The sequence below is a fragment of the Aethalodelphis obliquidens genome, unplaced genomic scaffold, assembly GCF_003676395.1.
Source record: "Aethalodelphis obliquidens isolate GAN/ISIS:26980383/991018 unplaced genomic scaffold, ASM367639v1 scaffold5, whole genome shotgun sequence".
NCBI classification, from domain to species: Eukaryota; Metazoa; Chordata; class Mammalia; order Artiodactyla; family Delphinidae; genus Aethalodelphis; species Aethalodelphis obliquidens.
Window position 1 is genome coordinate 2,573,100 of NW_020837949.1, and position 22,550 is coordinate 2,595,649.

Below are 22,550 nucleotides of genomic sequence, written 5' to 3' on the forward strand. Positions count from 1 at the left end.
TCGAGGGAGCCGCTCCTCTTCAGGGAAACCGCTGAGGAACTTCACCGCGACTTGATTGGTCGTTTATTTCCATAGATGTCTCTCTATTAGCCGGATTGGGTTTCATACCCCGACCAGAAGTATCAGCAGATAAAACCAAACACGACTTAGTTACCCCACATTTAGTAACACGGCCTGAGGAAATAATCCAACAGGAGAAAGAAAAAGCACTTCATCTACAGGAGTGCTCAGAGCGGAGTTATTCATCATGTTTTAACTGTGGGCAACTCCCTCCCTACTGGTCCCAAAGTGAAGGAACTTTGAGACGGGCCATAGATTCTCACAGGCGCTGCCACCCAGATGATCACAGGACCGGGTGACCCCGGAAGGGCCTGTGACGGGGCAGGGCGGTGGGGATGCACATGTGTGCACAGTCGCACGTGGACGAAGGCTGGGAAGGGCCAGGGCCTGGGTGTAGAGATGCTGAGACGGCGGGCAGATCTCCCCCCTCGCGTCTGTGTCCCGTTGCCTGAGTGAAGCAGCATCCCATTGCACGCTTAGCTTGTCAGCGCGTTGACTTGGGAAGAGTCGCGGTCACTAGCGGCCCGAACACTGAAAATGAAACAGAACAAACAAAACTGTTCTCTTGCGTAAGAACAAAGCTGACTTGTTAACAGTCTCTCCGTCTTCCTTGGAGAGAGGTTGGGCGGGGTCTCAATCAGGGCCAAGTTTTGTGCTCATTCTTTTGAGCCTTTAAGAGATGCGACAGAACTGGAATCCAAGAGTGAGCAGGACAGCAGAGACACCGACAGCCCTTCCCTCTGGCCCTGAGGTGTGGCAGCCCCCCAAACACTTCAAGAGTTTACCAATGGCCTGCCCCCTTTGCACCCGAAGCTATAGCATGTCTGGTCAGCACCCTAGGACTGACTGGCTGTTTTCTTTTCTTTTTCTTTTTTTTTTTTTTTTGGTGTGGACCATTTTTTAAAAGTCTACTGAACTTGTTACAATATTGCTTCTGTTTTATGTTTTGGTTTTTTGGCCATGAGGCATGTGGGATCTTAACTCCCCGACCAGGGATCGAACCCACACCCACTGCATTGGAAGGCGAAGTCGTAAGCACTGGACTGCCAGGGAAGTCCCAAAACTGGGTGTTCCTGAGACAAAGGGACTTCCAAGCCAGGTGGACGGGCAGGATCTTCAATGTCGTGTTAAAGCCATTTCCAAGCTGCTTGCCTTGGGTGACCTGAGTTTGGTGCACCAGAGAAACCACTATCCCTTCTCTTCTTAACTGCTTCTTACTAGAAGGGCTGTGGCCCGTGGGGCCTAGTGCAGAAGGGGTGGGTCCTTACACGGGCACCCAGCTCAGAGAGCTCCTCCTGGCACTGGGACATCCTGGCAAAGTCACACTTGGGACAGCACCCCTGCCTGACATGGGTCTGGAGAAGAGAGGGAAGGTCAGAAACGCACGAGAGAAAAACAATGCCATGAGAATGAGCTACATATTTTTTAGAAAATGTTCAGCCTGTAATATAACAGACCTGACTCTCGAGCTGGGCGCCTGGGAGCGGCTGTGGCGCCCTCACCGTCCTCAGCTCCTCTCGGTTTTCTCTGGGTGTCGATGAAAGGTCTCCGTCCTGGAACTACGTCTGCTCACTCGTGATCCGCTGTCTCTCCCAGTGTAGCGCTCATCAGGGTAACAGGAGCGTGAGGTCCTCCGGTGCTACCTGGGTGCTGTTGGGTCGGACGGAGGCCTCTTTCCAGGTCATCCCACGTGTGTTTCTAAGGACAAGCCTTTCACTTGGTCTCTCTATACTAAATGGTCCTCCTCCAGTTTCTGCTCTTCTAGGCAGAGCACAGAAGCAGAAAATAGAAAAGTCAGCGCGGGTAGCACCCCCTTGCCGTTGCCACCCTGACCGCCGTCAGCAGGATTCTAAGCAACACTGCTCTGTCCTGAGCACACAGCTGCCCGAGGGTCTTGGAAATAGGCAGTCTGATGCAGCAGGTGGTGGTGACCACGCTTTGAGTGCCATGGGTCTGGATGCCCATGCTGACGGCTCTCGGATTCTGAGAGGATGGGAAGGGGAGAAAATGACAAGAGGTCCTCAGGCCAACTTTTCAAGGCACTGCCTTGGAGTCAGCGGACCATCCTACCAGCCCACCGGTAAGGGGAGTGCAGAAGTCAGTCTATGCGCAAGTCGGCATCACTTTTAAGGCATTTACAAACTAAAACAGTCAGCGTCCAACGGAGGGGAAGTAATCATAACCCTTTACGTTTACTTGTCGTGTCAAACTCTCGAAAGATGTTCCTACCAGTTACTTGACCTGATCAGCTACACTAGAACAGGTGTCGTCTTCGTCCCAGGTTTACCGGCGAGGACTCTGGGAGATCAAGGAGGCCAGAGTCTGGTCCAGCCCTCAGCGGGCTGTGGGCGGTGCCAGACCAGGATGGAGGTGCTTGGGGGCCTGTGCGGAGTCCTGCCCCCGGCTCAGACGGGGTCACAGCACCCGTGCGCCGAGGCAGACCAGCATGCGTCACGTGTTGCTCCATGTCTCCCCGTCACGGCAGGCTCCGAGCAGCCCCCAGTCACCCCCTGGGCTTGGGCTGTACTAGCAAGACTTCAGGCGGGGGCTCCATGGTCCGGGACTGTATTAGGAGCTCGGGCGGCTTCAACGGCAGGAACGTGTTGTCTCCCAGCCCCGGAGGCCGGAAGTCCCAGATCCAGATGCGGGCAGGGCCAGTTCCTCCTGAGGCCTCTCTCCTTGCTGTGTAGACGCCGTCTTCTCCCCGTGTCCACACGTGGCCATCCCTCTGTGCGTGTCTGTGTCCTGATCTCCTCTTCTTATAAGGACATTGGTCACACTGGATCAGGGCCCACCCATGACCTCATTCACCTTCGTCACCTCTTTAAAGGCCCCATCGCCAAATAAGGTCACATCCTGGGGTCCTGGGGGTTAGGGCGTCACCTAGGAATTTGGGGAGTGGCCGCACCTGGTCGCTCGGTGGAGGGCAGCAGCGTGTACCGACTAGAGCAGCTGGCTTCCAACCCTGGCTCTGCCAGGTGGTGCTCAGGTAAGTCGCTCCCGTCTGGCCCTCAGTCTCCCCACCTGAGGAGTGGAGGGTTTACCGTGGGATCTCCGAGGTCTTCCTGGCCACAGTGTCTGCGTTGCTCTGTCCTCAGGCACAGGACCTGGAGGGCATGGAGAGCAATGACCTGGCAGCATCACGGTGGGTCGTGAAAGGAAGTCCCTGGGGCCTGGGGCTCCTCACCCAGGAAAGGGGGTTAAAAACACTGGCCCCGACCCTCTCAAAACCATTGTTTCAGGATAGAATAAGCTAAGATATATCCCCAAACAGATTTTTAACAAATATTCCAGAGAGATTCTGCCATAGCTCACGTGGGCGGGAGCTCCCCTTTTGAACCTGCCCTTGGGATGTAGGGCATCTTTGAATCTAAATGGATTTGAGGACTTCCCTGGTGGTGCAGTGGTTAAGAATCTGCCTGCCAATGCAGGGGACACGCGTTCAAGCCCTGGTCCGGGAAAATCCCACATGCCGCGGAGCAGCTAAGCCCGTGCACCACAACTACTGAGCTCGCGTGTCACAACTACTGAAGCCTGTGCCTAGAGCCCATGCTCTGCAACAAGGGAAGCCACAAAAATGAGGAGCCCGCGCACCGCAACGAAGGGTAGCCCCCGCTCAACGCAACTAGAGAAAGTCCGTGCGCAGCAACAGAGACCAGTGCAACCAAAAAAGTAAAAATAAAATTAAAAAAAAATGGATTTGAGTTTTGATGCCCCCATAGTAAGTGCACCTTCATCCAGTGACGGCCAGGAGACGGTCCTCAGCCTCCCGGGCGTGACTGAAACCTCTTATCCCCAAGTGAGAAAGACAGGGGGTGTGCTGTGCTCAGATCCTGTAAAAAGAGGAGGAGGGACACTCACAAGTGCACACATGGACACACTCACACATGGACACACTCACACATGGGCACATACGCACACAGACACACATGCTTACACGCCTACATGCACACATAGATACACATGGACACACACAGGCACCCGTGCATACAGGCAAACACGGACATACACACACACACACATTCTTTACACACTCATAGAGGTGCACTTAGAATGTTTCTGGGGGAAGGAGAGCTGGAGTTTAGGGTCTGGGGGAGCATCAGCCTTACTTTTTATTCTATTCTTTTGTTCCTTCTGGATTAAAAAAAATCAAGTGAATGTGCAACTTTTTCTATTTAAAAATGTTTTTAAAGAAAGAGGGACTTCCCTGGCAGTGGTTAAGACTCCTGGCTTCCACTGCAGGGGGCGCGGGTTCAATCCTGGTCAGGGAACTACGATCCTGAATGCCCATGGCGTGGCCAAAAAAAAAAAAAAAAGAGAGAGAGAGAGAGTGCGTTCTTTGCAGCCAGCGGGAACTGGTGTGTGCATGCGTGTTTCCACAACTGTGGAGACAGAACACCCAGAGCTTCTTAACTTCTCCCATTCTTTCGTCCTTTTCCTCTGAGATCACTAAGGTTTTCCAGGGAAATCTCACCATTTGCCCACAAGTACACAGGTGATGAAACTGAGAAATGCCACAACAGTTTCCGCAAACATGACTTTTCGCCTCTTCTATTCTGAGAAAGTGTTTTGCAGAGGTGGTTAGAAAGGGATAACTACTGTGCTCTCAGTAGCAAGATGGTGAAAGACACGCAGATGGGGGGGGACAGAAATTGTCAAATAAGGACAGAGATATTGTATTCATGTGATCTTTATATTATCATCAACTAGGATTTATTGACTGTCTTCCAGGCAGTCTTTTTCGAGTATTTCTTTTCATTTTTATTCAGAATCACGGAAGAGTCCCCTTTAAAAAGTCCAAATTAGAGAGGTATGTTTGTCTGACACGGAGATGGAGTTGAATAAATATTGTTGAGCGAATGAACAAATTCACATCACCTCTATTACTGTTGAAGTCTTAACGGCCTTTGCCCTTTTAAGCACTGTCACTTTCTTCTATTACTTTCTTTTTTAATCTGCAAAATCCTTCCGGGGTAAGCCAGCAGAGGTCAAAGCTCAGAAGGAGCATGAAAAGGTCGCGCTAAATCCTCGCTTAGAGTGATTGTTAACAAAGGTTGAAAAATGATAACATTTTTCACGTGTATTCAGTTCACCTAAAATGTTTGAAAATTAGTTATTTTGAAGACTAATAGAATAGTTTTTAAGACGAGAAATCAAATGGCGGTGCCAATTTTGTATTTAATAATGAAAAGAAAGTATGTTTTTTTAACTTTAGGAAAAAGTCAAATTGAGTTAGATGACCCCCATTTGGAGCTGATTAACGGGGTTTCATCATACGATTTTTCTATACTTTCAAGTTTTCTACACTGTTAAGTTGAAGGCAGTCTCCAGAACAAGAAAATGTGATTGAAACTTTAATAGTTTTGAATTCTGGGGAAAATTTCCCCCCAAATCACGTTGTTCTTATTTTTCTCACAACCTGAGAGTATACGTTATGTAGACATAATATCTCCACGAGTAAGAAGAGGAAACACTTGCAAAATACTTTATTTCAAATAATAAGAGGGCCTTTTTCCGCATTCAGATTAAAGGGGGCAGAATTTTGATGTTACTTTCCTAAATTTACTGTGTCATTTGTGGTAAATTGTGCTGCAATCTTCGTATTTTTGCCCCCAAGGTTTTACTGATTGCACAAATTCACCTGTTTTCACATCGAATTTATGGAAAAACTGATATTAATTCTGTTGTCTGGCTCGCCGAACAAAGGCTACTTAAAATCTCTCTTATTGATTAAGTCCAGATGGGATTCATTTTTTCTGATATACAGAACACTGGAAAATGTATCAACCTTTATTATTCCTCATCGAAATGAGCTTCTTTAGGTTTCTAATTATATTGTTCAATAAAACTAAACAGTCAATGCTATTTGCATATTATATGGTGTCACACAACAAACTCATGGCAGTCAATTAACATAAAAGCTAATTATAGATCTCATCAACTTCGAAGAGTTTCTGAATTCCTGCTTTCCCTGCTGTAGCCTAGAGCAAAGAAGGTTTGAATGTTCACTTCTAAATATTGACTTTTAACTAACATCAGAAGTGATTTCAGTATTTTTATGGATGAAAAGTTAGTGATTAAACTAGATGTAATATTTGCTGTAATGCAATTAAAATTTTTACATTAACTAAACCTCTAGAAAGAAAATCTTGGCAACAATGTGAAACTAACTATCAGTGACTAAGCGGGTTAAGTGCTGGTTTCCTATCTGAGGGACACTCCAAAATTGTCAGACTGTTATGAAAAAGACAGTGTACCACAAGGACAGTCTCCACGTCAGACTGTACACTGTAACATAATTGTGATAGCTTTCAAGCAAGAAATCTGCTACAAGATGAGCAGAGACACAGTAATGAAGGAACACGGGAGGCACCCTGTAACTGACTGTTATCAAAGTGTTGTGATAGTGAGCTGGAGGAGAGCCCTAACTCCAGTTTTCTCAAGAAACCAAAGTCAAAACTTTCAACTACCTTTTTCCGTGTTCAAGTTGGGATCTGAGTATCTCCTCCCACTCCCATGTCATTGCTCACACAGTAAGCACATGGTCACAAGAGGCCTAAAAGAAAAAAAAAACAATAAACACGACATATACCAAGTATGATTTAGACTTGCAGCTAGATTCCAAAATGGCAAAAGTTAGGATTTACTTTGATGAGGGTGTGCTAAGATAGTAATGAAATTGTAGCAGATCGTTTTTGTGTTTATAACGTATACCAAATGAGTCTGTCTGTAAAAGTAATGGCTGATAAGAAAACCATGCCAGTGAATCGGTTTTCTCCTGATACAATGATGGCGGCCTTTTTCATTCATATTTTAATGAGGTTAGTATCTCTGAGACCCTCCTTCCAGGGTGGAGGAAATGCTCCCCTAAGATTACAATAGGAGTTGCTTTATTGACAAGTACTATTCAGAATCTTCATAGTATAGGAAGAAAGACTTAGTTTTATTCCACTTGTCTCAATACTTATTGCACTCTTATAATCAAAACACTTTGAGGGGAGAAAAAGGCTCAATTATTCCCTGAACAGTCTTTAAGTTTAGTGAATGTAGTTCAACTAAGTGGAATCATTTTATACCCTATTCATGTGCATTTTAATAAGTGTATAAATAGCTGTCATGCATAAGCATCTTTTTCTTTAAAATTTTCTCACAAAATCGGACGCTTTGGCATTTGGGTCAGTTTTTTAAAAATATTTCTGTAAAACGAACACTACTAGTCTCACGTTGGGTGTTTTCCTTTCTTGCTTTCAGTGAAGATTGTAACGTGGCATTTTCTGAGCTCTCTGCCTGTAACATTTCCTACTCTTTCTACTAAAGAACATTTACTCAAAAGAGCCAGCAATTACATCAAAAAGCCAGTTAGCCTTCAAAGATGTATGAAATCAGCGAGATTCACGTGTTGATCCCTCAGTATAACATATTTGCGTTAAAATAGGCACAATACTACTATATTCAAATATGTAAAATTCCACTTTCAAAATAAGGAAAACAATCCCGTTTGGTGGAAAGTTATCTTGTGGCGACTGTTTTTTCAAAAGCGTCAACCCAGGAAATAAATAACACAGCTCTCAAAAGTAAGTTGTGGAAGGTCTCGCATATTGACATCCTGATTTGCTCAAATCTTACACACTCAGGATTTCTGCACGCAGCTCAGAACGTCAGGTCAGTTTAAAAAAAAAAAAACAGTTTCGAGAGTAGTCTCATCTCAACGGGAAATACTGTGGTGTGTAAGGACGGCATCCAGGGTTCCAAAAGCGCCCTGCCAATGCTCAGACCCTCTCCGTTCAGTGATAGCGTGGCCCCTCGGTGTTTACAGTTTGATTGGGGAAGGAGAGGGTTAGGGAGGGGGGAGAGAGAATGGATTCTTGATCACAGTTAGATTTTTTAAATGAAAGAGCCAACTCTTCACTTTGAGGTTAAAAATGCTGCTTTGTGGACATGCAGAAAGTGCTATGAGCCTATTGATATGGACCAGACAAGGAAATATACGAAAGCACACGCAGGGCAGGAAGAAACCGTAGCCATTCTGTTAATGATCTGCTTGATAAACTGTAATTTAAGAATTTACCTCTGCTTTCTAGCTTTTAAGTCCCGATAGATAGTTAATCTTTCGTTTCTGAAACAGATTTTCAATTTGTTAACCTATGTTTTTGGTTTTATTTACAACTTACGATGCTTAAGTGGCACAATTAAAGGTGTAAATAAAAACGTAACTTGTGTGTTGACTGTGCGCTTTGAGCTACTTTCTTTAGGGTCTTTTGAGTGTAGACATTTAAAAAAATTAAAACACTCAATTTTTTAACTTGATATTTTAGCGGATAAAAAATGCTGCGGTACACTCCAGTTTAATAAACGACCTAATTGCAGAGATGACTGCATGGGCCTTGAAAGCAGGTCGTAATCAATCTCAAATCGAGTTTTGCCGGCAGAAAGAAGGATATTTTATCACGGCGCACGTGGTGGTGATAATGGAAAGTTCATTAGTGCCGGTTTTCTTTGGCTCCTTCCTTTTCTACAGAGCTCGTTCCTTGCCGAGCCTGGCGGGTGACGGGAGTGACGCTCGAGTGGTTTTGGCTGGAAGCAGGGTTAAGCGAAGAGGCGCGCCGCACAGCCCGCCCCGAGCCCCGCGGCCAGATGGCAGGGAGGGGCGCGGGGAGCCTTTGTGCGCCCGGAGCGCGCATGTGAATGCCGCGCGGTCGCCGGCACCGGAAGGGTTCACACTGCGTCTGAAAGGGGACAATGGAGGCTGGATATATCAACATCGGCGAAATCGAGTTCATTTGTGATTCAGCCCCTTTCACCATGGTTGTCATGCAAACTTCCTACTTTGATCAGCAGAGGGTGGAGAGGGAGAAAGCCCGCAGAGGCCGGGGCCGCGGCGCGTCCGCGGCGCCCTTGGCGGGTCCCCGCCCCCTTCCGGAAGGAGCCGCGGGGACGCAGCATCCTGCACCTTGACCTGTCTAGACGGCCCCCGAGTTTTTGTCCCGGTTACCAAGGGCGAGGGGTGCTCTTTGACCCCCGCGCGGGGCGGAGGTGGTTGGCCAAAGGGTCCTCTGAATCCTCGCTGGATTCCGGAGGGAGAGGGGCGTGCGGAGACGGGCGCCAGCTGTTCCAAAGACAGCGCAGAGGGGCGATTCGGTCAGCCTGGCTTTTCCCTGCCCCCGGGCCCGAGCGGCCGCCGAGGGGCCACGGCGCGCAGGGCAGCGGCTGCGGAGCGCGAAGCCCGGCCTTCTCCCAGCTCGGGATGCGCTGGAGGAGAGACCCGAGCGCTCTCTCTGGCTCTGTCTGTCTGTCTGTCTCTTGCAAGTAGATAATAACAGCCATTACCTGTGCTTAATGCCTTATTCTGCATGTTCCATGACTTTCCAAAATTATCACCTGTAGAAGTATAGTTTCTAGCTTGAATAGAAGTTTGTTTTTCTGTCCACTTTCGAACATAGGCACTTTTTAAAAACCGGAATTTAGGCTAACCCCTTAAATTATGTAAATAATAGAACTGTGCACATGTTGTATCAGGACAGGAATACTGTTTGGGGGATGGGGTGTGCTGCCACGTGCATTCAGGGGAAGGTCTTCTAAATAATATCAACGTTAAGACGAGTTTCCTCCCTTTTTTGGCTTTTCTCCACAGATTCCCTTAGCCCAGTCGGAGGCATTCCTCACAGACCTCTTGGATAAAGTGTGTGAGCGAATGAATGACTACAAGCTCGAAGAAGACCCCGTGACTAAGGAGAAGACTTTCAAGAGATTTGCTCCAAGGAGAGGAGACAAAATATACAAAGAATTTTTAAAATTCTCTTTTTATTCTGATGCTTACAGACATTTGAAATTCTCGGTAAGCTATCTTCTTCGCAGAGGAATTCCGTACTCCATGAACATGTTTTTGGTACTTTTTTTTTTTTTTTTTTTTTTTTGCTGTTTGTTTGGGGTTTTGTTGAGTTTCAAGACATGCCCATTAAACTGTTATCTATTAGCTTTGTTGTCCTGCTGCTTTCTCAGTGTTAACCGCGCACTTAGTGACTTGCCTTTTGAGACACCTAGGGGCTGTGGTATTTCATCTCCGTGGAGACAGTTAAGTGATATTTTCCAGAAAGTGCGTTACAAATCCCAGTGACTTGGAGGCACAGTTTGCATGTTGCTTTGCTCCTGGGGACGGTTGGGAAGAGGACTCGGTCCTCCCCGTGCCCGGGCAGGTCTCTTACAAGTTCCTACGTCAGGAATCAGGGACTGTGTTTCCGAGGTTAAAATCCAAATTAAAATGAATGTCGTTTTCAAATATTTATAGCCACATGATGGAGGGAGAGTGACACACATCACTTTTTTTCCCCAAGGCTTCACAGAAGAGGGAGAATTTTTTTTTCCTGCATTCGTTCAAGTATTTTAGCCCAAACAAAGGCTTAGTATGATAATTGGCTTTATGCCGCATTTCCTCCCAACATAATGTTTATTTCACGTGAATGCTGGCCTCTGGCTCTCTAGAATGTGCCTGGCAAAATATATAGCAAGAGATTTCACTTTACTTAATGCTATTGAGTCAGACCAAGTGATGGGAAAGCCTGTTTGAGAAATGTCTTTGGTTCACACGTTGGCCAAAATGTCAGCCCTGGTATAAGGGCTGCAGCTGACTTTTGAAGATTTCATTTTAATTAAAAAATCAAGGCAATAATTCAGGGCTAAAAGTACTGTAGAATGGGAATCACAGTGACGAAGTGTGTTCGTATCTCACAGGTCTTCCATAAATATGTAATAGTGGAATTTAAATATTTTTAAATGCCATCTAAAACATTTTAGCTTCTCACTTAATGAACTCGGAAAATGAGTTACTAGTCTCCAGTGAACACTCTTTACCACCACAGTTCCTAAGCTTGTGCTTCCCCGACGCAGACACACGCTCTAGTCCGAATTTAAGATTTTTGGGTGCGTGGGTACATTTGAGTTCCCTCTTCTCTGAAATGTCAGATTTGGGGTGGGGGGAAGCAAAGAGAAATTACGGATGGACCCCTTAAGTGGTATGAAGAGAAACTTTCCTGAGTAACTGAAAAGCCCCGTTATCCCGAGTGCAATTGAAGATGCACTTGTATTTTGGTTGCTGAGAAAGCTTAATTATTTTCACACTTCAGGCCCTGTTTTAAAACCACAAAATGGATTATTGTGTTAAATCTAAAGGAAACTGCTTTAACCATTTCAAGGAGCCGTGTTCTCTAAAGTTTCAAAACAAACAAACAAACAAAAATCCCGAAGACTTTCAGCTCCATAAATAGGGGCTCCATCCCTCCTGTTCCTTGCATTCCATTCCAGTTTGAGGAAGAGGAACAAATACAAAGAACCATTTTCCTGCCTCACCCTCGTCTTTCAACAGGACTAATCAGTTAGCCAAGTCTCAGGAAAATGATTCAATTAACATTCTGGGAAGAGGGTTCATCCAATGCAATGTCGTCTTAAACCAAAAGGGCTAATAAAATGGACCACCTTGGTAACATGATTTTATATTTTTAGCTAATAAAACTGTGACAAGTTCTCCTAACAAGATGTCCTGTGAGTGCATATCTATCCACATATGTTGTTATTCTGTTTCTACAGTGTGAAACTATAATGGAAGAGTACGAAGATGAAATATTCTCACTTATCGCCCAGGAGGCACACTACCTCGCTGACAAGCTGTGCAATGAAAAACCAGGTACTGTGTCTGATGTAGCATGCGCCCTCTCCCTGGCCCACCCCTCCCTTGAGCTCAGCACTGCAGCATCTTTTTTTTTTTTTTTTTTCAAACCAAGCCTCGCTGTCTCCCTGCCCCTGACGGGGTCTCCACTGAATCAGAAACGACGCCATGTGAGAGAAAAGCACACAGACCTCAGGGCTCTGAGGCCTTTGCTGGTTGCACTTCTTCTCCTCGACATTTTAAATGAATTTAAAGATGCTTGATTTCCAATTGGGAAGGAGCACAGTTGCACGAATCCAAGAACCCAAAGTGTTTCTCTTTTTGAACTTTCAGAGCTGTGGGTTCTCCATCCTGGACCAGGGAAGGAGAATCCCTTTAGGACTTGTGTACTTACCTCCACCAACAGAAAGTGGGACCTTTCTTTAGTAAGAAATTTCAAACGTTTTTCTGTTTGTTTATTTGGTGCTAGATTTTTTTTCAAGTTCCTTTCCTAGCCTACCTACTTCTTAAAAATGTTTTTCTGGGAGAGGGTGGAAGATAATACTTGATTCGTATTCCTAGACACACACATGCATACGCACAATAAGAAGCTAGAAAACACTGCCAGAAGTTTATTTTCTATGTACAGAGTTGAAACACAGGGCCACCCTGACCCGACCCTCCATCTGGTTGAACACACGTCGTCTGTATCACGTTGATACTTTTAAAATACATTTACAAGAATGTAGTACAAGTCGTACATTCTTTTCAGAGATCTTTGAAAAACTGAATGTGATCTATGAAGACACTGGTTGGAAGCTGGGGAAATACTTTGATGCAATTATGGAAGCTTGAGATGTTTAGCATTTGGCAATTGTTTATAATAAAGTATAATATGCCTGCAGCCATAGGATCAAATTTAGTGCTGAAGTCCTTAAAATAACAGTTACTGTGAGTAGAAGATAAATATTTGTCATCCAAAGTTACTGAACAAGAAAGTAACAAATTTCCATTAACGTGATGGCGTTTTCTCACTCTGAGGAGATAATGGGGTTGTTCTCTGTTTAAAATCCAGTTTAGTTGGGAATTTGAAGGAGAGTGTGGTGAAATGATGCAGTCAGGATATAGCCAGGGATCCAAGAGCTTTTTCCATTGATCTTGATATTTACTGTTGTAACTTGTGAAATTCACGTAAATAAGTGCAGAGTCACAATTTCCCAAAGAAATTATTTTGGAAGGTTTTCAAGCTGTTCAGAGGTGAATGTGTGCATTAAGATATAAGCAAAAATGTAACGATGCTGAGAATATGTGTTTTCCTATTTTTTCCTCATAAAGGATTTGGGCTTGTCATAATCAGCTATGGTAAATGCAAATCATTTGCTGTATGAGCACCTGCTCAGATATTACGAAAGTCTCAAGAAAGTTTCACCAACTCTTTACGGCAGTAGTTGCCTCAGATAATAAGATTCTGAGGAAAGACTCTGTTCCCAAGTGCAGCAATTTGGCTTAATTTCGATAATATTAACTATCTCTTTTCATTCCTTCTGCATATTTATAATTAGAAATAAAAATTAATATTATCCTAAAGAAAATACAAGTGTAAAGCATAAACTTAGGATATGTGCAATATTACTAGTGTAAAATAAAACATGATCAAATAATTCTTAATTGCATCGATTTTTTAAAAACTGATTAAGTGCTTACACTGTAAACATAAGTATCAGTGCCCTAGAACTATTGAGAACACAAAGTAACCACTCCAAAGAGTAAACCACCGCATGGCTGCTACACAGTAAAATGGAGTGAGTTTTTTCAGGTTGTTTATCTGTGAAACATACTTACGGATGTTCTAAACCACTTATAAATTAAAAACTAGGAATACAGTAATCCTAAAAAGAGAGAAGAGTCCCTGCCCTCCTAAACCGCCCTTATTATTGAAGTAAGTAAACCTCAGGACAAGATAAAGAGTTTTTCAAACTTAAACATTTTAGCCAGGAAAAAACTAAAGTGACAGAGCAATGAGAATAATTCCAATTAATGACTGCAACAACAAAGATGTAATACGTTTTAACATGTTGGGATGCTTTCGGAAATTTGTGGAAAAGGTGAGACTCTCGTATTGCATAAAAAGTCCAGAAGCTTTTAAACATAATCTAATACAAGTACAGTAAGTTTCCTGCTCTAGCATGACCTTCACCCTCTGTTTTGTAAAGGCGATGCTTTATTTTGTGCTGTTGTACCACAGTTTTGCTATGATCCCTCTGCACGATTTAAATAATGTTTTAAAAATATGACTCTGCGTGTGTGTGTGTGTGTGTGTGTGTGTGTGTGTGTGTGTGTTTATTGGAGGCTATGAAAACTACATTAACCAGTAACTCTGTACCTAGTATATACTATGAGCAGACGCTGTACTGAGAGCTCGTGAAATGTCCACATTGCTTTTAGGGAGATGAATAATCTTTTCAAAGATAAATATTTCTAGGACTAGAGGTTTGAGTGGAAGTTTAGTCCCTTTATATACACTGTGTGTGTGTGTGTGTGTGTGTGTGTGTGTGTGTGTGTGAATTTTGCCTTTTTCTATTTCATGTAGACCTTTTCACTTGATTTTTAACAATTATATGGGAGCAGATGAGGGCTCATTCACAGACTTTAACATTTCAGCTGTAGAGGTATAATTGACCTAGAAAATTGTAAGGTATTTAAAGTGTACATCATGGTGATTTGATATGTGTGTACGTTGTGAAAGGATTCCCCCCATGTAGTTAATTAACACATGTATGATTCTTTAAAATATTAATATTCTAAGGCTCACCCCCTACACAAAATAAATGGGGAATAATGGAGGAAACATATTTTATGTTAAACTTAAAATGACTGTGTTTGGCTTTAAAAATAACAATGTAGTGAGATTTTCATGAACATGTGTCATCCTTTCAACGAATGAAAAACGTCTCAGTGAAAGGCTGTGGGTCTGCAGGTGGATCTGCAGGTGCCCCTATAGCTTTATTCACTGGATAGAAGAAAAGTTATCAAATACACCTTGTTTGGGGGGCACGAGACAGTAATAGTGGTAGCAGGTTATTTCTTATGCATCTCTTTCTCTTTCCTAGGCATGAAATAAAAGTGAGTTCGTTAGATTTTCCTGGGTGAATGTTTTGTGGCACATGACTCAGTCTTTTCCAGATTGTCATTTTAATGTCTTGAAGTAAAAATGGTATTTTAAAATCTTGATAATATATAAGGTCATGATTCAAATGACAGCTATACTCCACTCAAGGTAGAACATGTCACTCTAGATTATGGATAAGTGGCTACTCTGGTCTGTGGAGGTTTTCATGAGGTAGAGTGAGGGTATAAACACAAATACATAACCATGTTTTGTATACATATCACTTCTGCTTTGATATCAAATCTCAACATTTAAAAACATCAGACCGATGCGAATTTGTGACACGATCATTTTGAATGCCACAGATGGAATAGGTCTCAGATATCCAGAAATATGTAGCCTACATTTAAAGTAAAAGCATTTTGACCTTTTTGTATAGACTTCCAAGCACTAATGGGGGTGTTAAATTCTAATATTCAAAATAATTACCTTCAAGGCTAATAAATCATACAAAATAATACGAAGGCTGGCCTATTTCCTATTTGAAATAAATTACGTAGCTAAAATAAACCGTAGCCCAGTCTAAAGAGAGCGGGCATTAATTGCTTCCAGTTGGAAATGTACTATGTATCCAAGTGTCATTGCCTCTCTGCTCCTTGGATTAAATGCCCAGCACACGGATTCCCTGTCTCGAATATTCCTTAAGTACTCCCATGACCACGGGCAAGATGATACAACCCCTGGGCTTTGTTTCAGAATACTCCAGGAAAAAATACTGGAGATGGGACAGGAATAGCAGTGGCTGACCGAGCTACGGGGGAGTAGATTACATTCGTCTTCCTACTCTTGTGCGTATTTGAAAATGTCCATAAGAAAGTTTTTTTAAAAATGTGCTTCCACAAGAATGTGCTTTTGCAGAAAGTAAATTATGACTTCTGGGCTGGTGTTAAATGTGACAGTGATGCCATCTAACTTTTTTTTTCCAGGTCTGTGTGAAACTTCTACTAATCACACTGAACTCTAGGAATGACGCTGCTACTTAGAGGAGAGACAAGTCACAGCCCCAAGGTCAATGTCTGCATTTCTGTCCTCATGTTTCTTCATGAGAAGAAACTTTACGTCTCTTGTTCATACTGCATTGTCTCATGTTTGATATTTTATTGAAAATCTCTTGTTTGGCATCATGACGAGCCCCAATTCTTTCTATAGGTGAAGCTGAGGAGTGCATGAAACGAATTACCTTTGTAGATTTTGATACAAACAGGCTTGGCAGGAAAGCATTTAACTCAGTAATAGGACAAAAGTGAAGACATTTCATAAATGAAATAAGGATTTAATAACGTGTACTGTATACTTCACGCACATATACGAGTATAGTGTTCTGTTTGATAAAAACTAGATTTCATAAATACTTGATTAGTCATGAAATTAAGAAAACATATTGCTGCAAATTCCAGGTTAATTTTTCTGGGCTGTGTGGCTATCACTGAAAGAAGCAAACTCACTTTATATCAGGAATGAAATTTAAATTTCTAGAAACCTTAAGTTTAAAAACTTTTTAATTTCTAAAATTTAATTCAATGCATAAAAAACAGTGAGTACTTCTACAGGGAACAATAACTCTATTGGCCTCCCTGACGCGTACATCCTGAATTCAAATGACTTAGAAAGTTGATTTATTATTCATATATTTGTCATTATGTAGTCTCAAAGGATGATACCAGTGGCCACGTTTTGTTTTGCTGCAAACTCTCCTGTCGTGCCTTTGTTTCTTAAAGACTTTCACCTACCATTTAGCGTGTAGATTTTACTACTAACCAACCTATCATTCTTTCTGTGGATGTTTTTGTAGGTGTGGAGATGGAAGGAGAGGTGGGAACTTATGGAACATTGCCTTTTGACCACGTTAATAACAGAGTGTAGGAATAATCTCACTCTTGGAGATTTCATTGTCTCTGTTAAGTTTACATTCATTGGAATAGAACTTTAATCATTTCAAAGGTCAGGACCTATTTTACACTTGTTTGATAGAAGACGTTCCCATTGTTGTCTCTGAGAATCTACTAGGTAGGATGCTTGTACTTTGTTGTGTGGATTACTATTTGCTAAGAATAAAACAAGACCAATGAATCCACTTCACTGAGGAGTGGAGAGTGGAATAGAGCAAAGTCCCCAGAACAAAAGCTATTTGCCATATGTTACCTGATGGCCTAGAAATTCTGCACGTTACGTAAGCCGCTCAACTGACTCGTCAGGAGGAAACAATTCTTACATTTAGAAAAATCTGCCAAAATGAAGGGAAAGAGGTTTCCATTCTTCTCCTTTTCCCACCTCGACTCTCATTAAAAGTTAGATTTTTAAAGTTAATTTCATTTATTTGGGAAAACTGAGAAGGTTGGTGATATTTTGATACGTCTGTAGCTGGCTAAGTAGTATAGATCCTACATGTTATAACCCGATGAGGCTGCACTGCATGCAACTGATAAAAAATGGAAAGAGGGTTTAAGAATAATGAGCATCACTTTTCTGTAGGGCAGTAAAATTGTGACTTAAAACATAGTCCCTAGAACTTTAGGAAACTTAGCTATTTAAGTTTAATTTCGTATTTCAAAGAATGAGTCATAAACATTTTCCTAACTTAGGCTTCCTTGGTAAGTGCACCAAACTGTTTCTTCACGGGAACATGTAGAGACACCGGCACGAAGTTCCCTCGAAAACCATAACATTGGTGATTGTGGAAGTGTTGGCTGCGGTCCGTCCATACCCTCAATGGTAAATCTGACACATTCTCACATCTAGACAGTACTAATGCTAATCGTAGAATTTAAGAGATTTGGGGCTTTTGTTTCCCACCTAAAGGACCGCGGGGAGGTGTGCCTTCCCTCCACTCATGGCTGTTTCGCATGGCTATCGCGGCTTCTGCTTTGACTGGAGAGAACCAAACATCTTGCCTCTGATGGGGAATATCTTAAGGTTTTGCTAAATAGGGCTTTTCAGGTTTTTCTTACTTCCCAGTAAAAATAATCTTGTCTCTTGCAAGATTTTCAATATCTCATGACTTAGATGATTTTTTTCTTTCCAGATTGAACTTGTTAAACGCATGTGAACGTTTGTAGTTACTGATTAACACTACATTTGAGTGAGCCACTGCGTTTCTTATGGCTGCGATGACTCTTAAGTTTCCCTCTGGGTGTGGTGAGGCTGCACTGCTTTTGCTAATGAACAATGATGAGAGAGTAGCTAACTGCTGGCTTTGCCAGGCCTCCAAACACATTCCTGCCTTTTAATGACTTTTATTGACCAAAAACAAAGCAAAAGCAAAAAGCCAGAAAAAAAAAAAAAAAGGAAGAAAAAGAAACAAAACAACACCTAGGGTGTGACAGAAAAGTTTCTTACAGTCCATGAAAAGCACCTAATTCTGGGTTAGAAGAGAATCTCGGGAGAATAGGTGGGGAGAGGTTTATAATGCTTATTAAAATAATATGTGGAGAGAAGACGTGTTTCAGGTGGATGATTTCAAATCGTACTTTTAGGAGATGGTTTTTTGGGGTCTCCATGGAAGACTTCTGTGAGCCTCTCCTCATAAAGAAAAGACCAAATTGGCTGAGATGAACAGCTTATATTTTGTTGTGTGGATTACGATTTGCTAAGAAGAAGCCAAGACCAATGAATCCATTTCACCGAGGAGTGGAGAGTGGAACAGAGCAAAGTCCCAAATGGGAGAGATCAATACCTGATTTACTAAAGCAAGCCCTAAAAAAAAGTCAGTAACTGGTTCTCTTTTTTTATACCTATTTCTCTGCTTGGCTGGTATTTATTCATATATGTAATAGCATTATCTAAATAAATATTTTAAACTATATATCAATCTTAAAATTCACATGGTAATGGAATATGAGGAAAAGCGAGTCTTTGATGTGATCGTGTAGCCTGTTTTAAAATCTCATACAAATCTGTGAGCTAATCTTAAACCTTGAAACCCATTCAATGGCATATTTCATAGTTTTACACCAAAATGCAATTAACAACGATATTATACTGTTACAATAAAAAGGATACCTATTAGATATGTGTTTTTATTATGATTTTTAACCTATAATTTAATTTCCCTTTATAAGTTTCTTAAATTCCTCAGGTTATTTGCTTTTAGAGCCAGGAACTAAATAAATAAAAGGTCAAATGAAACTGAAAGTCATTGCCCCTAAATTACCTAGGAAAAGAGGCAGGAAATGGCATGGTTCTCTCTGGGACTCGTACTTGCTGCCCCTTGCCCTAAACATGTATTTGCTGAGGAAGCAGGATCCACTCTTTTTGTCTGTTTTCAGGACCTGCCCTGCTCAAAGGAGATGGTGATTAAATTTAATATAATATTGGCTCATTTGTCTGTAGCGCCATCACCTGAAACCTCAAGCTTTGCTTCCTAAGGACAGTTTGTGGAAGTGGAGTCTAAAACATCAGATACAGGTCTGTGCCCGTCCCGATTCTCGGGGGACTCCGGAGATGGATGGGTAGATAGAAACATAGGTACGTAGCTTCAGCCTACAAACCTACATACATAGATATGAATAAAGTCAGGACACAGGCAGGTCCGTGAAAGCTTTGACTGCTCCGGGGTGCTCCCAGAAAAAAAGTGTCTAGAAATTTCTTTAATTCCTTAAGGGAAAAAATTATCCCTATATTCCCATCTTGATTTTCAAGATCTTCGAGAAAGAAAAACTATACCCTCCATCATAACACACATAGAAACACAACAGCAAAATATTTATGAAACATATTCGTTAAGAAGTTACTGGAAAACAAAAAATGCTCTGAGGTTACATGGGAAATGTATTAGAATGTTATTCTAATATGGCTTATGATTGTGGAACTCAGATTTCAAGGAACGGTGGGTCGAAATTGTATCCCCCCCACCGAACATAATAGCGCAAAGTAGCCCAGTACAGAATAGCCCAATACAATGATGTAAGCAATTAAATATGTAGAATAGAGTCGTGTTCCATTGAACCACAGGGTCGGACAAAGTTCCTGAACTGCCGACTTGGTTGATCTATGATGCAAGTCAGAGGCATACATGCCTTGCTTCAGAGCAGACAAAGGTTCTAGTAACTTCTTTCTCCTTTCGGGATTGTTAATAAACCAACATCTAAGGAACGTAAGTTACATAATGGAACGTTGGAAGCCCCGTGTCAGCTAATTAAGTGTGGCCACGACTCGGAAAGATCCTGTAAGTGATAAGTTAAAATATTAATACCAATTTCAAACTTCTTGAATAGAGAGGTTGGCACCTGAAGAGTTAGAATGTATCCTGACATTTTATGTGAAAGGTTTGCCTCAAAGCTGCTCTCTGAACAAGTGGGGATTTCTCTGCTGCATGTTCTCTGATATCAGCCCATGAAAGGTGACGATAATCCTGGGGGTGACACCATTGTCCACAGAGAGAGAGAAGATTTCAGTCAGGTGATCTTCATTGTCTGATAGAAATGATCTTTATGGCTTTGTTGTTCTTCATCAAAGGGCCCTGATTAAGCATCTTCATGCCCTGTGGTTCGTAGAAGAAAGCAGAGAACCAAAAAATAGACTCTTTGGTCCCCATGAAAAATGGACCCTATTTAAAGCAACACGGTATTAAAACAGAGCAAAATCTAATACAAATGCAGCTTCAATAAGTGTTATTAAATTATGAGACCTTTAGGTGAAAACATACCCTCGAACTGCCTTTATATGCAATCAGAGCCGTGATTAAATATTAAAGCCCTAAGATTAAAGGGTCACTTGAGTGGGTTTTTTTAAGCAATACCCCCAAATGGTGAAGAGCAGCTGTTGCAAATTAGCTCCATTTTGTACACTTTGTGGGCACGAAAACCTGGACCCGTTCTGAGAGTGGAAACCCCAGGGGTCTGGGCCAGCGGTAGACAGGCTGACCTGTGTGCCTGTCGGTGCGCTGATTGTTCCGTGTCAGCCGTTCTTCCGTCCTCCTCCTGGGGCTGTGCAGGTCCTTCCACAGAGAGAGAAGCATCTGGAGCGGCGTTCGTGTTAAAACAAAGCCCAGGACGAGCTGTTGACTGTCCTTTCGGATTAAGGGTGTGATACGCTCAGCCTTGAGAAAGGAATACTTCTTTCTTGTTCTTTTCCATCTTCTTAGTGTCTGAGGCTCAGATCCAGCAGAGCCTCAGTTTCTGTCCTTCCTGGGACTCATTCCCAGCAGCGGTAGCTCCCTTTCCTGCACTAACCCGGCACTGAGGACCTGCAGCCACCCCAGGACTCAGGGCCCAAGCTGGGGACCAGAGACCCTACTGCTCTCTGGTGAGGCTGTCACGTGACGCGCGCAGAGCCCCGGAGCACGGGCACCGAGGGGGCACCCTGGGCAGGTGAGGGGCACGGGGCCCGTGGCGGGGCAGCCCCTTGGTCGTCTGTGGGGTCCTGCCTCCTTGCTCTGAGCAGCCCCACGCCCTTGAACCCGACGGTGCTTGTCCTGGGTCCCATGGGAGCCGAACTCTCCGCCGGCCAGCCCGTTGGGCTCACACAAAGCCTTGTGAGCACAGGGAGGCTGGAGCCTGACTGTCTCCCATTTGTCTTCATTGATCTGAACCCCGGGAGGCAGCCCGGCTGACGGCCCGTCTCTTAGTCTGGCAGCAGAAATGGAGCTTCAGAGTCAGATCTGAGTTAGCAACGTGCCCAAACCCACCCGCTCCCCGAAGCCCCTCGTCCACCCGCAGACTTGGGGCAGGCGGGCACCACTGCCGGACGCCTGGCACCTGCCCTGTGTTGGGCTCATTTCATAGCAACTGTCCCCATCACGACTCCCCCCGGTCAAGCCCCCCAGAGCTGAGATGCCCCTGCTCTCTGCACACCTGGCTGTGCCCAGCGGGCCCCTGCACGGGACAGGGCCCCGTGGGGGGTGCTGAGAGAGACACAAGGAAAGGTGGCCATGCCCGTGAGCAGGGCACCCTCCAGGCCCCGAGGAACGGGACCCCGACGTGGGAACGGGGAGGTGAGGAGGGCGGCCTTGGCAGAGTCTTTGGCGTGAGAGCTGGTGCCTCCTTGGGTGGACCAGGGCCGGTCTCCTGTCTTCCTCCTGCAAGGGTCACCTCTTCCCGGGCGACCAGCCCCTTTGAGATCAGCAGTGGATGCAGAGACGGAAAGGGCCCTACTGGAGACAGTGAGGAAATGCGGACACTGAGCCCAGCCAACAACAGCGTCTGGATTTGGAGGATGTATTCTCCTGTCAGTGGCCTTTGGTAGGAGTGAGAGAAGGAATCTGATACGGCGAGGAGATCGTGAAGGCTGCCCAGTGCCAGGCGCCGAGGACAGAGATGTCTTCGCCCCGAAGCCCTCAGGGACACCTCAGTGGAAGAGCCTCCCCGCGGGTGGACGTAGCTGAGGGACAGGGAACGGCCTGATCTCAGTCTGTTCTTGGTTTTGCAGCGGGACTGGCAGGAATGCTGAGGGGGCCCCATCAGGCCCCCAGGGCCTCCACATGCACCCAGGGGCCACGCCAGGGCTGGACCTCCTGGGGGACCCACCATCTGGGCTTCCGTGGAACTGCAATCATCTGGGGGCTTGGGACATGGGCATTACTTGAGAGTCAAGCGACGCACAAGCTCAGATTGGAAGATTATTTCATCTAGTTTTGGTAAATTTCAGTACAGTAGAAAGCACTTCATTTTTTAAGTATTTTTCTTTTTTTAAAAAAGAATATTTATTTATTTGGCTGCATCGGCTCTATAGTTGCAGCGCTCGGGA

At 43.9% G+C, this 22,550-nt stretch overlaps 1 protein-coding gene across 1 annotated transcript; it reads left to right on the forward strand.

Moving 5' to 3' along the window:
- The first annotated feature begins 9,751 nt into the window (after window positions 1-9,751).
- Window positions 9,752-15,831, forward strand: CNPY1 (canopy FGF signaling regulator 1). Its single transcript, XM_027101281.1, has 3 exons — window positions 9,752-9,895; window positions 11,641-11,737; window positions 15,794-15,831. Exons 1-3 carry the CDS (start codon window positions 9,752-9,754, stop codon window positions 15,829-15,831), a joined length of 279 nt encoding a protein of 92 aa, XP_026957082.1.
- The last annotated feature ends 6,719 nt before the right edge of the window (window positions 15,832-22,550 follow it).

Excerpts from the sequence above, each read along its gene's own strand:
- CNPY1 (XM_027101281.1), top strand. The coding sequence starts at position 9,752 with ATGAATGACTACAAGCTCGAAGAAGACCCCGTGACTAAGGAGAAGACT. Across the intron at positions 9,896-11,640 it reads ACAGACATTTGAAATTCTCG|TGTGAAACTATAATGGAAGA; the intron begins GTAAGCTATCTT and ends CTGTTTCTACAG. Across the intron at positions 11,738-15,793 it reads GCTGTGCAATGAAAAACCAG|GTCTGTGTGAAACTTCTACT; the intron begins GTACTGTGTCTG and ends TTTTTTTTCCAG.